The 17,300-nt window shown below is 38.9% G+C and overlaps 1 protein-coding gene across 1 annotated transcript in view; it reads left to right on the top strand.

The window, feature by feature from the left end:
* BMP2K (BMP2 inducible kinase) overlaps positions 1-17,300 on the top strand; it is a 107,852-nt gene that overhangs the window by 88,313 nt on the left and 2,239 nt on the right. Inside the window, exon 15 of the mRNA XM_056111228.1 lies at positions 1,893-2,003. Within this exon, the coding sequence (XP_055967203.1) occupies positions 1,893-2,003 (111 nt within the window). The remainder of the gene's footprint in view (positions 1-1,892; positions 2,004-17,300) is intronic.

Here is a 17,300-nt window from a genome sequence, read left to right as displayed (position 1 = left end):
ACAATAGGTGTAAAACGTCTTTACATATAGTTTGTTATAAAACATTAATTCTCACTTTTAGACTATTCAAACCAATTTTCAGTACAGAATAACAACTTTTCAGGTTTATTAGAACAAGTTTCAAAAATATCCAATGCATACTGCACTTTATTGATAGTTTGTTCTTTTGTTAAAGTCATTATCTATATATAAGTTGCTGAATTTTCATTTTTGAGTAGATTATTTGTGATATTATGGAATAATACGGATCTTGTATTCAGGATCAACTAAAATTCTTGAATATACAGTGTCTGATTTTACCAATACAGTTTTGGGGGAAGGCAGGACAAGGTAAGTTTCTTTATTGGACAAGTCCAGCTCAGGTTTTGCTCTAAAGAAAAACCAATTATTTGAAAATGGAGCTAAGTATATGTTAGGGCTTATATTTGAAAATGGAACTTTAGGTTATATTTGAAAAGAAGCTATACGTACCATTTGATTTTTATCTAAGGGTAACTGATATTTAAAATTAGTGGGGGTCAGAGAGATAGTACATCAGGTAAGGTCTTACTTTACATGTGGCTGACCAGGGTTCAATCCCTGCTATCCTGTATGGTCTTCCGTGCACTGCCAAGAGTGATTCCTGAGAGCAGAGCCAGGAGTTAACTCGGAGCATAGCTGGGTATAGACCAAAAAACTAGAAAAAAAAAATATTAGTGTGTATTTTGTATTGTATGCTCCAGTACAGATTATTCTATGCACTTTATAAGTTCTATCATTAATTTACTATTGATTTATTGAGCTAGCTGGAAGCAGGCAGAATGGACCCTAAAGAATAAGAATCTTTTTGCTAAGATTGCTAAGAATCAGAGGATAAGAGAGGCATCTTACAAAAATCAAGAACTTACTGACAGAACATCTGTTATGTGCAGTTTAAGATCATGGAGAAAATAGTTTCTGTTCAGGATTAAATGCATTTTAGATCTTCAAACAAACCAAGCCTCCTCTTTATGGGGAGAGTCTTTGCTCTTGCTCTCCCCGGCCTGGTTCTTCCTCAGCTAGCTATTCTACTGCCTCTTTCAAGTCTTTCTCTCTGGGAACATTTTGGACCATGCGATTGATTACTGTAATTGTGCCCCTCCCAAACTCCTTTTCCCCTGTATTGCTCTTTTCTCATTAACTTCCTTTCTAACATGCTATATACATTTCTTGTTGTTATTCATCGTTTTTCCATGCCATTATGTAAACTACAAGGGCGAAAGTCTTTATTTTGTTTGATGCTTTATGCCTGGTAAAGCAGCTACGCATATTACATGCTCAACTATTTCTCGATGAGCTAAATTTCTAAATAATCTATCATTAAATCTCCTAATTTATTGCTAAAATTTTTATGTCTTTATATCTGTGCATAGAAGTGGTTTAATAATTAGGAGGTAATATAAATTTAATTATTGAAAACTCTGCAAACTACAGTTACTTTTTTAGGCTTAGCTTTTATTTTACAACTTTCATAAAATATTATTTACTTACATTAACTGGCCATTTGCTACCTTTTTTCCTCATGTATTTTTGGAGAAAATCTATAAGCATGTTTGTTAAGCTGGTTTAAATTCAGTATGTTTCAGGTTGACAAATATTATTTAAAGAAATCACTCTAAGTTTCTCATTAGCTTCATGGTCATAAGTAAAACCTAGTACTGAGTGTATATTGTTAGTTTGCCTCTACAGCAAATATGTGTTAAGCTAAGAATGTTCCCTAATATTTAAAGAAATGAATTCTGAATCTACTCTTTTTCACCAAGGTGGTGGTTTTGTGTATTTTTGTTTTAATTTATGCTGTTTATCATTTTTTAAAAAATTCAACCATTTTCTTTTTATTTTATTTTTTGTTTTGTTTCATCTTATTTTTGCAGACAGACTGGAGGAGAGAGCATCCTCAGATAAGAATGTAGACCCACTTTCTGCTCTACATAACCATCCTCCAGAAGATCCTTTTGGTTCTGTTCCTTTCATTTCTCACTCAGGCAAGTTACATGAGTAACATCGCTATTATTAAAAAGTACATATAAGAACAACAGCATCTTCATTCTCCTTGCTCCCCCACCAAGAAAAAGAAACAAGAACAACAACAACCAAAAAAAAAAAAACCACCAAAACTCCAACTCTTTCTTAAGAGTGTGCTAAAGTAAGAAATCAGTTACAGAAAATAGAATAGATTGATTTAAGTTGTAGTCATTCTCATCTTCCTTATGTCATTTTCTTACCCCACACCCCATTGGATCACTGATTTGTATCTTTTGCCAAATAGAAAAATGCTGATTTACATAAATAAAATATCTCTTTTCATTGTTAGTATTTAAGGCTACTGAAAAATACTCATGTAAGCATTAGTCTGTTTTTTTTTTAAATACTTAGAAAACTTTTAAAGATATTTTTGTATTGAATTTTCTCTTTAAAAAAAAACCCCTGGTTTTCCAGATACACACATGCTCTTGTAGCTATGTTTAAAAAGTATTAATGGTGCTGGGTTCAGTCCCCACATCAGATTAATCCCAGATCTTGTATTTGTCAATATCAGTTCTTGTATTTGTCATAGTCATTTTGTTTTATGTACTTTTTTTTGTTGTGTTCAGGGCTTACTGCTTATTCTGTTCAGGGATCCCTCTTACTGGGGCTCGGCATAGTGTTCAGTGCCAGGAATTGAACTTGGGCTGGCTGTGTGCAAGGCAAGTGCCTTACTCATCATACTTTCCTGCCCTGATTTGTGTATTCTTTTCTTCTTACAGATATTGCTTTTAATTTCAGTCCAGAATTTAGATAGTTAAGTACTATTTTAAAATATTTTAGCAGTATTTTGAAAGTATCCGATTAACTCTATTGAAGGTAATAGAATAGGTTCCTATTTTGGAATAAATGGATTTGAATGCATGGCTTTTGGAGTAAAATGATTTATGTATATGGTTGTAGTGGATGAAAGTTTCTATCTTAGTAAAGGAACTGTCTTTGAAGAAATTGTAGTTATTTCTATTTTACATATTTTAGGCCAGAGAATTTATTGGGACTACTATCCTCTTCAGAAAAATCAAACAAACAAACAAAAAAACTTAGTGCCCCTTGGAAATCTACTCTCTTTAAGTGAACAAATACAAAGAACCCCCAGATATACTTAAGGCTACTCTACCCCTTCCCCCATCCTCTCAGCCACCCCCAGACTATTGCAGCATCTCCCAGGGAATATTTTCACCCACAGTTAGCATCTTTCACGAAATAGTTTCACCCCCAGTTTTTGGTAAATACCAGCCAAATTGGCTCTGTTCCTTTTCCTTCTTCCTTTTTTTTTTTTTTTTTTTTTGCTTCTTGGGTCACACCCGACAATGCACAGTGATTACTCCTGGCAGTGCTCAGGAGACCATATGGGATGCTGGGAATCGAACCTGGGTTGGCTGCATGCAAAGCAAACACCCTACCTGCTGTGCTATATAGCTCCAGCCCCTCTTCTTTTGTCCTTAATCATGCACAGCCTTGTTCATGAGTTGAAACCGAAGACACTTCAAGTGTCTACTCACAGAATGAATTAATATGACATATTTATATCGATACACCTGTATGAATGAGCGATCTACAAGGGCAGCAAAAGAATCGTTCACATTGCTAAATCAAAGAAGCCAGACACAGACTAAATATTCTTCCATTTTTCTGAAGTTTAAAAACCAAAGAAAAAGGTTAATGGATGCCCTCCTCAGGGTGGTGCAGTGTTGGTAAGAGGATTTGAGGCTTGTTTCACAGGTGAACCACACAGTTGCTATTGCCACTCAAAAATTTTACGCAGGACAACAGCCAAAGAAAAGCTTCTGATTATAAAGCCCAAGTAAGAAATAAGTGTTCAGGATTTCTGTTGCATGTATTTTGTTGAGGCATCGCTACAGCTTTTTAGGGTAAGGATTTGGTTTTCTAGAATAGGTAGTGTTTCCCTGTGCTGTCATTTTACATGCTTTACCTTCTGCCATTTATTGAAATAAGTTGTCCCTACCATTTTCTGCCCGGTTTCTTCTTAAGTTCATAGCTTCATTAACTGAACTGAAGAAGACCGTTTATTTTAGCTGTGTGATCACCAGAAATGTGCTCTCCTACAACATAAGTACACTAGGTTATGAAAAGTGTTACTACTTCAAAATTTGTAATATCTCAAAGTGGTCTTTGTAAGCTCTCAGAGACATAGCATTTGCTGCAAAAAGCAGTCAGTACACGTTGACTTTCACACTCTGGAAGGAGTTGCACAGACTTTTAAGGCTTACATATATCTGTGTCACTTCTCCCTTTCAGAAGCTTCAAGAACTCTGGGGAAATGAGTAACAGTAAGGAACTAGTCTCAGTGGCCTCAGTGATTTTTCTCTTCTCTGGGTATTTTATTTGTGGTAACCTAGGATTTTTGCTTCTTTTATTTTGCTTTTCCTTTTTAGATTTTTTGAATACTGACATGTTGCCAAACTATTAACTAAATACTGGTATATGGAAAAAATACAATTTCCTAAAAATTCTTATGCCTTAGATTAGGATAGTGACCATAAAAATGTTCTTAGATAAAATTCTACTTCTTAAAAACAAATGTTTTCAAATTTAGATTGAAAATGAACATTGGAATCATTTGGTTATGGAAAGTTGACTACATAGACTACAAAAGGATGGAATGGTTATAGGAGAAATGTGCCTTCAAAGAGAGAAGAAATGGTGATCACTCTTTATTAGCATTTTAATTATAGTTATCAAGATACATAATTAAAATAAAAATATGAAAAGTGACCTATTTTGAACTGATCTATTCATTTATAGTGTAGAAATACTTTTTTATATGTAATTTTTAGGTAAAATTTTGGGACTAATTTATTTTCTTTTGATAGTAAATAATTTATCTACTGAAACAAAAGTTAACTGTTCTGTTAGCTTTAGGAAGAAATTGGGAAAAGAAAAATTATAATGCAATTTTTATAAGGGTTTTTTTTTTTTTTTTTTTTTTTTTTTTTTGCTTTTTGGGTCATACCCTGCGATGCTCAAGGGTTATTCCTGGCTCTGCACTCAAGAATTACTCCCGGCGGTGCTCGGGGGACCATATGGGATGCTGGGAATCAAACCCAGGTCGGTTGTGTGCAAGGCAAATGCCCTACCCGCTGTACTATTGCTCCAGCCTATTATAAGATGTTTTTGATATTGATGTGTATAATTACTGTATCTTTACTGCTGGGCTGGAACGATAGCACAGCGGGTAGGCATTTGCCTTGCACGTAGCCGACCTGGCTGACCCAGTTTCGATTCCTCCACCCATCTCGGAGAGCCGGCAAGCTACCGAGAATATCTCGCTGCATGGCAAAGCCTGACAAGCTACCCGTGACGTATTTGATATGCCAAACACAGTAACAACAAGTCTCACAATTTGTTGTGAGATGTTACTGGTGCCCGCTCGAGCAAATCGATGAACAACGGGAGGACAGTTAGAGTGACATTGATCTTTACTGCCACAAATGTGCCAGTCAGTTACTGCTTATGTCAGCCTCTTCTTCCCTACTCCCCACCGCTTAGTAACCATCTCAGTTCTGCAATTAAATACCAAGGGTTTGTCATCACTTGGTACACTGTTTCCTTGCTTTGTTTCTTTATGTACCAAACTTAAGTAAGATCATCCTGTATTTGGTCTTCTTTCTCTGACTTCATTAAACCGATGCCCTCCAGCTCTATCCTACTTCCAACAAACTGCAAGATTTAATCTTCTCTTTTATATATTCCTGTATATATAGAGCACAACTTCTTTATCCATTTACCTATCGTTGGACATTTGTACTTAACACTACAGTGATAGACAGGTGTGTGTATATCTTTTTGAGTGAGTTTTTGTGTTCTTGGGATACCAGGAAATGGAATCAGTGGGTCACTTACTTTAGTTGAGATGTCTCCATAGACTTTGGTTCTGGATGACTTCTTTCCAACAATAACGAGAGTCCCTTTTTGCTGTTCTCTACCAATATTGGTTGTTTTCAGTCTTTCTGACACATTGGCTCTGGTGTGAGATGATATCTCATTGCCTTTTGGATTTGAATTTTGCTGAGAACAAACAAGTGACAGGAATAATTTTCCACATGCCTGTTGGCTGGCTGCTTTCTCTTCCTGGACACCTACCTGTTTATGTTTACTCTTTTTGTAGTCTCCATTCATTGAGTGTGGTGGACTTTGATATCTGCAGGTGTCAATACCATAAATGTTAACATTATTTTAACTATGTTACCTAAACTATTGTAAAGTTTCAAAATTAGGTATATATAAAAGGAAAGAAAAAAAGAGTAGTACTGTCCTGAATTTACTTTTCCTTACACATTTTTTTTAAATCGGAAATTGAAGCCTTTATTTTTGAATGAAAAAATTTTATTAAACTCATAACTGAAATTATAATGAATTGATTTTTACTGTTTAGTTTTTCATTTTATAAAATAAAACAAACACGTGTTTCAAAAAGTTGGATTTAACAAGTCATAACACACATATACATGAAATTTATATACACTTCCTTTTAGAAAGAAGAAAACATGGGTGACACTGTTAACCCTTTATCCCCATAGTATTATGTGTTTTTCCCCTGTCCTTTCATTATGGGTTTAACATACTTGTTTAATCTGTATATTTTTAATATGCAAATATTTGTCACTGCCGATTTAATCTATATTTTTAATATGCAAATATGTGTCACTGCCGAGGGTCTAGTATATCACGATTATCTATTTTTTCTTTCACAGCATCTTAGACTCCTAGAGTTACTATGATTATTATAGACGCTTTTGTTCTTGTTTTTTTTTTGTATACATCATCATTGATTCATCTACATAAGGAAGTATAAATTTCCTCCCAATATAAAGTCATTTTGTTTTCAGTTTTCCTTGGTTTCTTATGAAACTGTAGTTTGAATTAGTTGCTTTCTGTGAGTGCCACACTTAGCAGTATTTTTTTCTTTTTCTTTTTTTTAACATTGTCTCTTTGGATTTCTTGATTTTTTTTTTTTCCCCTTATGTAGGAGTACTGCTATTTATTCCGGATTTCTTGATCTTTGTAATTTGTCATTTGTAGAGGAATTTCTTCAGTGATTCTTGGAAAAAAAAAGTGTGCATGAAGAGAAATTTTTAAACTTGGCTACTTAAAAATACCAAATTTGATCAATAATTTAACTGGATGAGTCTATGTGGAATCATAATTTACTTGTGAATTTTAGAGGCATTGCCTCAGCACTGCTTCTGATATTACTGGTTATCCATATGCTGTTCTTATACTTTTTCCTCTATGAATGTCTATATAAATATTCATCACTGTCACTGTCCTCCCGTTGTTCATCGATTTTGCTCGAGCGGGCCCAGTAATATTGTGAGACTTGTTACTGTGTTTGGTATATCGAATATATAAATATAAATATATAAAAACCAGTATAGGCTGATGTATATGTGTGTGTGTGTTTATGTGTAACCATATATATGTCCATATACATGTTGAAACAGAGCAGGCTTATATTTGAGATATATTTGATATATATAAATAAATATAAACCTATGCTGTTTTCATACGTCTATTACTGAACTATGGAATGAGAATCAGGGATTAGCCAAATGTTTAGAAATAATACCCCACAATAATATCCCAACCATTAGGCTTTATTATATTTTCTGCAGATATAGTTTTTAGTTAGTTGCCATTACAGTGTGCTTCTGTTTTTCCCCCTTAGCCTTTAATGAATGAATTGCCTAACTTATTTATGAGAAGTGGGATTCATTTCATTCCCATTAACGATTCGGGTGTCACTGTGAGATTGACACCCGAATCTGAGTGGAAGCCAGTGGGAGCCAGTTGGGATTGGTCAAATTAGTGATGCAGGTTGCATTTTGATAGTTTTTGCTCAAATGCTGTACTAATCTGATAAAAGAGGCAAAGGCTACACATGGGATAAATTGAGCACTTAATTGTAATTAAATATTTAAAAGTTATGTATGAGTGCATTTTTGATGTCAAGATTATTTGGTCAGTCCAAGCTCCGTTCCTCATTAGCCATATGACTCAAGCAAAATGACTTAGTCTTATATGTATCAGTTGTTTCATCTATAAAATGGAAATAATATAGTACATAGCACATTCCTAGGGGCCTTAATTACTAATAAGACTTATTTGTAAAGCTCATGAAAATTATCTGAGACATATTAGTTTCTCTTTTTTGTTTGTTTTGGTGTCATACCAGGTGATGATCAGGGGATCATATGGGATGCTGGCATCAAACCCTGGTCAGCCCTCTGCACTGCAAGCACTCTTCCCGCTGTAATATTTCTAAACCTAAGGAAATAGCGGTTTCTCAAGAAAAATTTTTAGTGGTTTCTTTAATATTATTAATATGGTGCAGTAAAATTTCAGTGGACTTCACACTAGGACTTTCATTTTTCTAGACTCACTATAATATACTTGATTTTTTTAATCGGATATGTTTAATTTATAGACATTTCATGGAATTTTAGATTTTTTAAGTGTTTTCAGTGTCTTTGATTACATTAATTTCTTTACTGTTGTTTATGTAGTGGGATTTGCAATATTTTAACCAGTTCTATATTGTATGTTTTTTATACATGAATCTTTGATACATAAAATACTCCTAGGGGCCTGCATGTTTAAAATTTTGGTTCCTTTGTCAGTTTGGCTTACAGAATTAGTAAATTGATTTAAGCTTTCACATCCAGTATTTAGAACTGCTTTTTAACCTTGTGTGTTTAATCTTAGTGTTTTGATAGGCCCCTTACTTTAACTGTATTTGTGGGGAGAAGTACAGTTGCAATAGGAAATACATGTAGTCCTATTTTTATGGATATATATATATATATACACAAATGTACACAAATATGTACAATCCTTAAGATATGGAAGTTAATGTGATAATAACACATGGCATAATTTGGCACGATTCTTTTTGAAAGTTGCTTAATACAAAACACTTGTGTTCGTTTGATAGTTTTAACCTTAAATTTAAGAACAGAGATATGACATAAAATTTGGAAAAAATATAACAATGTTTGATATAGTATAGTATGAAAAATAAATTTCATTCTGAATACCAATATAAGGTAATTATGTTGCGATCTATTTAGTTGATGAAATTTGATGCACCTATTTAAAAAATGCTAGTAATGAAGAATATGTAATGAAGAATAGTAATGAAGAATATACAAAAGACAGTGTACAGATTCTGTGCTGTAATTGGATTAAGCATCTTGTTTGTTTTGGGGTCTGGCTTACTTATGTATTTATGCTGAGGGAACTCTCCTGGCAGTGCTTGGGTGGGCTGTTTGCAAGGCAAGCACCTTAACCTCTGTACTTTCTCTCCAACCCAAATTAAGCATCTGAAATGAAGAGATACTCTAACCTTACAATATAGCCTTGAATAGTGTGGCATAAAACACTCAGAATCATTTTGGCACGATTGCTATGTGATTTGATCTACTTTCACTTTCTCTGTAAATCTTAATTTTACCCTTACTAAACAATATATATGTAAATGTGTAAGTCCTTTCTTCTTTCCTCAGTACCATGTTTTATTAGCATTTCTCTTTGTTTGGGATCACAGCTGGCAGTGCTCATGGGGAACTCTTGGCTTGGTGCTCAGGGGATCAAGTATCACTGTATCACTGTCCTCCCATTGTTCATCAATTTGCTCAAGCGGGCCATTGGGGACTTTTGTTGTTTCTGTGTTTGGCATATCGAATACATTACGGGTAGCTTGCCAGGCTCTGCCGTGTGGGCGAGATACTCTCGGTAGCTTGCCAGGCTCTCCGAGAGGGGCGGAGGAATCGAACTCGGGTCGGTCATGTTGGCTGCATGCAAGGCAAACACCCTTTGATTGGAATCTATCCCAGGCCTTCTGCATGCAAACATGGGCTGATTTAGCTCCCTGAGCAATCTCTTCAGCCCTTTTTTAATATAAGTTAAAACTGCTAAATGCCTGGCCACGTACAGGTAGTTCTTGTTTTAATTTGCATTCACCTTGGTGCCTAATTTCTTTTACCTTACAATTTCTTGGCTTTGGCAAATGTGATAGTTTCAGAAGTTAATTCAGGTGCTTTTTCTATTGGCTGCTTAAATATTTTGTTATTCTGTTTTTTGGGGACATGCTGGCTCTGCACTCGGGGATTGCTTGTGGTGGGGGATCGTATGGGGTTCAGGGGTAGAAATGGAGCCGGGTATGTCCATAGCTAGTGCTAGCCTGCTCTGCTCCCTCTGTCTTCTATTGTATTATGTTTTCAATTAGATTTGGTTAGCTTCCCCTGTTCTCCCAACCCAAGCGCTCAACATACTTTATGGGTTTCATTATGGGAAGTTTGAATTTACAACTATTCAGATAAAGAAATAAAGTTTAGGGCCGGAGCAAGAGTACAGTGGGTAAGGCATTTGCCTGGCACACAGCCAACCTGGGTTCTGCCCCAAGCATCCCACATGGTCCCCTGAACACTGAAGCGTAATTCATAATACGTGAGTTCAGAGCCAGGAGTAAGCCCCTGAGCATCACTGGGTGTGGCCCCCAAACAAAAGCCAATAAGAATCTGAGGGGGCCAGAGCAATAGTGCAGCTGGTGGGGCTTTTGTCTTGCACATGGCAGACCTGGGTTCAATCCCAGCACCTCACATGGTCCTCTGAGCCTCCCCAGGAGTGATTCCAGAGCACACAGCCAGGAGTAAGCTCTGACTCTTACCAGTTGTGAAGCAAAACTCAAAAACCAATAAATAAACTTGATGGCGTGCTTATCTATGAAGTCACATTTTAAAGAATCACATTTCGTACATTTGTAATGGTGTGCAGGTTTATATTTGTTTTCCTACTGATTTCTGGTTAGTTCCAAAGTGAGCCTCAGTTTCTCGTGAAATAGCCAGAGAGTTATGCTTGCCTGCTTTCTCCCCACTCTTCTCTGGGTTCACTTTCAAACTCACAGTCCCGAAATGTTTCAGGAAGGTTGGAGTATGATGGATGTGATTGTAGATTATGAGTGCATAAGTATATACCACATAATTTAGCAGTGCTGGAGAACCCGGGACTTCACACAAGTAAGACATGTGCTGTACACTGAGCCACACCCTGTCCCAAGATGAATAAGAGATTTTTTATGCCTCGCCCTGGAGGTGAAGGTGATAGTTCAATTTGTTGAGTTTGAGTGAAGTAAATTTAGATAATCTCGGGTACCCTGAAATTCCCATTCTTTTGTGTAGGTAGAATGGTGTTACGGCGCCGTTACAGATTGAGCGGGCATTGCAGCTGGTGTGAGACCCCAGTGGTACACACCCGAATCGCTTGTTGATGCAGTGTGCGTTTGCCAGGCGGCTAGGAATGGAAGCAGCGATGGATAGGCAGCATTTAATAAAGTCACTTGGCGGCAACCACAGACTCCTGGTTCTTGTTACATGGTTAGTGTTCTGTAGAATACACTTTTGAGGAACGTGGGAATATTCCTGGAGGTGTCCGTGGGCAGGCCAGAGGGCAGCACAATAATTCTGCATGGGTAAATAGCTGGAGTGAAAGTACAAAATGGAAAATTAGGGAAACTACCAAAATGATGGCCAGGTTGCAAGTCTTTCGTGTTGCTGCAGCTTTTTTTCCCCACCCCCTTTGCTTTTGAATAAAAATTCAGAATGAATAAAGGAAAATAAATTCTCAAGCCAATCCTAAAGTAATCTTTTTTTTTTTTAATATCAGAAGTATAGCTGTATGGAGAAGTTAAACTCAAGAATCTGCATTTGATTTGGTTTTTAATCTGTTAGGATTTCAGATAAACCTGTTGTAAAATGAAACCGATTAAGCGTAGAATTCCTGGGTAGTTTCAAGGAATGTGCAGATGAATAATAGATGCAAATTAACTGTAACATGGTGACATTCCTCCCAAACTCCCCCTTTTCCAAGGTTCGTCGCTGACCTCCAGCCCCAGCCTGGTGGAATTCTCCGCCACCTCCTCCATTTTCTTCCTGCTTCTCAAGGCCCTTTTCTGTCCTGAGTGAGGGGACTGGCTTGTCACACCTTACTCACATGTTTGCTCTTCAGTTTTCTCCATGTGACCGAACTCACCTGGGCCGACTCCTTCCTGGTGCGTTCAGTTGGCTTTGCAGGTTGCTCTTCACCTTTATGCCCCTGGGCTCTGTTGTCTTCCTTTCCCCTCTCTGCACTCTTTCTAGGTGGTGCCCTTTATCTTGTCCACATCCCTTAAAGCTTTTTTTTCTCCAGCTAAAATTGAAAGACGTTATATCCAAAATCAAATTTTTGATGTCTCCACTCACTTTTTTATCTCGACCATTCCAATTCTCTAATTCTTCCATCATCATCTAGTGCAGAATTCCTTAAATGTTTCCCACTTAGGACCCTGAGAAATTTTGCCATATATTTTGTTGTTGTTTTGGGGCTCTCCCCAGCAGTGCTTGGAACTCAGAGGTTCATGCGGGGTGCCAGGAATCAGAGCTGAGTTGCTGCTGTAAGGCAAGTGCCCTGCTCACTGTACTGTCTCCGCCACCCTCTTCCTGAAATCATGCATCTTCTAAAGACTTTTAAAAAACATCTTTTTTTAATTTTTTATTTATTTTTTTAAATTTATTTATTTATTTTTTTATTAGTGAAACACCATGAGGTACAGTTACAGACTTACAAATTTTTGTGCTTGGGTTTCAGTTATACAATGATCAAACACCCATCCCTCCACCAGTGCCCATATTCCACCACCACGGGCCCCATTTTCCCTCCCCCGCCCCCCATCCTACCCTACCTCTGTGGCATGGCATTCCCTTTTGTTCTCTCTCTCTTATTGGGTGTTGTGGTTTGCAAAAGAGGCAATGGGTGACAATCATGTTTGGTCTATAGTCTACTTTCAGCATGCTTCTCCCATCCTGGGAGGATCCTCCCAACACCTTTTATTTGGTGTTCCCTTCTCTATCTGAACTCCCTTTTCCCCTAGCACGTGTGTCTCGCCTCCAAGTCATGGAGCAGAATTCCTGGTACTATTCTCGGCCATTCTTGGGTGTTAATCTCCTATTTTGTTACTTTATGTTCCCCAGATGAATGCAGTCTTTCTATGTCTATCCCTTTCTTTCTGAGTCATTTCGCTTAACATGATACTTTCCATGTAGTACCACTTGTATGTAAATTTCATGACTTCATCTTTTCTAACAGCTACATAGTACTCCATTGTGTAAATGTACCAAAGTTTTTTTAACCAGTCATCTGTTCTCGGGCGCTCAGTTTTTTTCCAGATTCTGGCTATTGTAAAGAGTGCTGCAATGAACAAACAAGTGCAGATGTCACTTCAACTATACTTTTTTTGCCTCTCTGGGATATGTTCCCAGGAGTGGTATTGCTGGGTCAAATGAGAGCTCAATTTCTAATTTGGGTAAAATGGGAGCTCAATTTCTAATTTTTTGAGAATCGTCCATACTAAAACATCTATTTTTTAAATCTAACTTTACATTCAGTTACATGACCTCAAGTGGGACGGACTGCCAGCACAGTTTAAGGAGCTAGGCCACCCTAATGTTTGACTTGGATTACTTGTTCTTTCTTCCCTAATTGATCTTCCTACTTCAGTTGGTTCTCTCTCTCTCTCTCCCTCTCTCTCTCTCTCTCTCTCTGTCTCTTTCCCACTCCCTCTCTCTCCCTCCATCTCCCCAAACATTGCCAACCCTGCCAAAGACGACAGTGAAGCAAAGCATTTTTATCAAGAAGAGAGGAAAAAATAAATGCTCATAAAGAAATTATGCATCCTGAATTGTGTATTCCCTCTTATCATTTTCTTCATAGCAGTTTTCTTTTGAAGTTGCTGATGTGTGTGTGTGTGTGTGTGTGTGTGTGTTTGCTTGCTGGGGATCAAGTTGACCTTTTTGCCATTTAGACGTTTAAATCTGATCATGTCACTCTTTTGTAATGACTGCCTCCCACACACTGGCCTTAGAATAAAATCTATGCTTACTTTTACAAAGGCCTTAGAATAAAACCTAAACTTATTTTCATAAAGGTGCTTCCAAGGACTGACCCTTTGCCCTGCTCCTCCTCCTTCTTGTACAATATTGCCCTTGTTCATTGTGCTCCGGCCACACCGGCCCATTTGCTCGCTCTCAAACATCCCACTTCGTTCTTGAATCTGCTTTTTACCTTAGCAGCTTTCTGCCTGTCCTCTGCACAGCTGCTTCCTGTCAGCGCTCCAGGAGACTTGGCTGACAGGGCAGGGTAGCCTTATGCAACTCCCCCCGTCCCGGCCCTGAGGTCATGTCTCTGGTTACCTGGACTCATTACTCTCCACATTTGCTTGAAAACTGAATGCAGACACCACTTCATCACCAGTAGGAGATGGTGGTATAATCTCAGGAGGTTTCATGTCAATTATTGTGAGTGACTGAATTCTCAGATCAAAATATTAATAATTTATTATGTTTAATAAAAGGATAAAGTTGTGCATCCCCTCTCCCCCACCACACACACACATAGCAGGAACACTAGATACAGAGTGTGTCTTTTTTTGGAGTGTTTCCTCTAGAGCCTACTTTTCCACAGGGCCCTGGAACAATCCAAGGTGGTGGTCGCCGCAAATGCAACTGGGGAGACACGTCATGTTTGTTCATTTAAAGAGGAGGGCAGATTTCCAGGGAGCACCGGATTTTTTTCTCTGGAAAGGGACCAGTGGGTCAAGATGCATCTGGGAACTGTTGGAAAGGGCTAGTTCATGGTAACCTGGTAAAGCGCAGGAGTGCTGGAACCGCGACTGCCTTCAGGTACTTACTGGGTCACAGCAGTGAGGGGGTAAATAGCAAAGCCTGCCCGGCTCCTGAGTGACTGTCTCCTTGCTGTGTCCCTTGGCCGTGGTGGTGATGGCCATTGTACGCCTCTGTTGTGCTCGCAAGTTAGCTCGCACTCTGGCGAGCTCAGAGGTCACACCTCGGCTGTACTACTCACCTTCGGCACAGGTTACGTGTGTGTTTGCGTGTACTTGCACCTGGACTGCAGTCACACGCTTGTGCTCACCAGGTTTGTCCCCTTTAGTTGTAGTCACACATACCTGGCTGGTGTAGCTGGGGATTGATGTGGGTCGGAATCACACGGCTGAACAGGCGAACTGAGCCACGCTGCCACAGTCACAGTTGTGCAGGTGGCGGCATTGGGTCCGTGTGTATGTGTGTGAACTCACGAACTTAGAGTGTGCAGGGCCAGTGCTCTAGAAACTCTGAACTATTTCCCCGGGTCCCAGGTTCCTGAGTTCTTCGGTAGCCGATATTCAGAGACCAGGTAGTAAGATAACATATAACATGAAACCAAACACCTTTACCCAGATGTTTTCAGGGAGAGTCCGGGCGCGACTCTTGAAGACTATCCATGGGAGACATTAGGGTCATGTGGCAGGACAGGCCCCACGGAGAGCAGGGCACAACTTTAGAGAGCCACGGAAGGGTTTGAGCTGGAGTGCTGCAGAAGATAAGCTGGAGGGATCGGAGACTGGAGGCAGGCAGGGAAATTTAGGGGCTGAAATGTCACTAGGTTAGCAATGAGAAAAATAATAAGTGCCAGGGAGATGAACAAATCATTTTTCAAATCAGATTCAGGGGGAATGGGAAAATTATTTCTCCTAATTTGTAAAACGAGCTGGAGGTGTCATTTACTAGTTGGAGGGAACTGGGAAGGAGCCCTCCTAGGCTAGTCACACCCAGAGGGTGTATGCACGCTTGGAAGTTGTTCCCTGTGGTACCAGGGATCAGAGCAAGGCCTCCTGCACGCATGGCCTGTTGAGCACTCTCCAGCCCAGCAGGAGCACGTTAAGAGGAAGGGATCTCTTGGCATGGAGTTTGAGATGAAACGTGGTCACAAGAATATGATTTATGAGATAGATGCGTCTTCACGGGGAGGCAAGATCCACTCTTTGGGTGTGTTTAAGACGGTGGGAAAAATCTGCAGTGGGGGGACATGACAGTGGGAACAAACATGCCTTAAAAGGATCTTAGTGAAAGATAGCCAGCACCTGTGGCTTTTCAAAGACAAAGAGGTATCACAGGCCTTAGAGGTCACCATCTGTTTTTCAGGTTGTGGGGCTCCATCTGACAGTGCTTGGGGTTATTTCTGGTTCTGTTCTTGGTTCCTCCTGTTGTCCTTGGAGGACCTTGCAGGGCCACTGAACCAGAGTCAGCCACATGCAAGGCAAGCACCCCATGCCGTCTCTTCAGACTATTTTAATTAAGGAAAGTTAATTATCCTCCCATAACTTTTTTTTTTTAACTATGAGCTTTACTTCCAACTGTGATTGCTTTGGAAATATTTAATCTTAATCAAAGGGGATTGGAGACAAATGAATGGCTGTGTGGTTGGGTCAATACAAATTAATCCCTACCTCTGGGTAATTAATCGGTAGGCCAGTTGATAGAGTAGGTGGTGTACTGTCATGTAAATTGACGACTACATTATAAACCATACACTGTCCACGGAGAATATCAGTATGTTAGATGAGGAAAGTTGCTTCTGTCTACACAAATTGTCAAACCCGTGTTTGATAGTTTGTAAAAATCATTCAGTGAAAATAGTTAAAAAAGTCAGCATACTTTTATTAAGATAATGTCAGTAGTACAGATATTTATAGGTGCAGGGAGATGTGCCGTGTGGAGCACAGATCTTGGTACAACCTCATTTCGGTACCTTATTGGATCAAGCTATGGGGATGCACTCAAAAGATGCTGATTTAAAAAAATGTCAATGCAAATAATACATTATAGTGAAACGTGGTTGGAGAGATCAGGGATAAGGCATGCCCCCAAGCACCACCACTGGGATCCCCTGAGCACTGTCACGGGGATGAACCACTTGTCCCAGCTGGCTGAGTATTGCCGAGCATGGCTCTCAGGCCCCTGCAATGGTTGCGAACCACCTCCCTCCAAAAACAGTGTCACGAAACATGGAACTAAACAGATGTTACTTGTGTATACATGACTCTAAACATATAATCTGTAAAACTTAGCATGGAGTTAAAATATAAGCAGAAAGTCATTGAAAGTGGCATCTGAGTAGGGAGAGTTAGCTGAAATTCTTTTTGGTGGTTGTTTTGTTTTGGGATCACACCAGGCAGAGCTCGAGGATGTTTTGTTTTGTTTTGGGATCACACCAGGCAGAGTTCGAGGATCACTCCTGGCAGGAGAGTTCAGTGGAGCACCTGTGCTGGGCCTCATAGCCCAGTGGCCATATGTAAACAGATGCCCTCCCCCTGAACCTTCGCTGCAACCCCAACGGTCCTCATTATGATGGTTGAGATGATCTCG

Source organism: Sorex fumeus, unplaced genomic scaffold (genome assembly GCF_029834395.1).
Source record: "Sorex fumeus unplaced genomic scaffold, SorFum_2.1 ptg000013l, whole genome shotgun sequence".
NCBI lineage: Eukaryota > Metazoa > Chordata > Mammalia > Eulipotyphla > Soricidae > Sorex > Sorex fumeus.
This window is presented reverse-complemented; position numbering and strand designations above follow the sequence as displayed.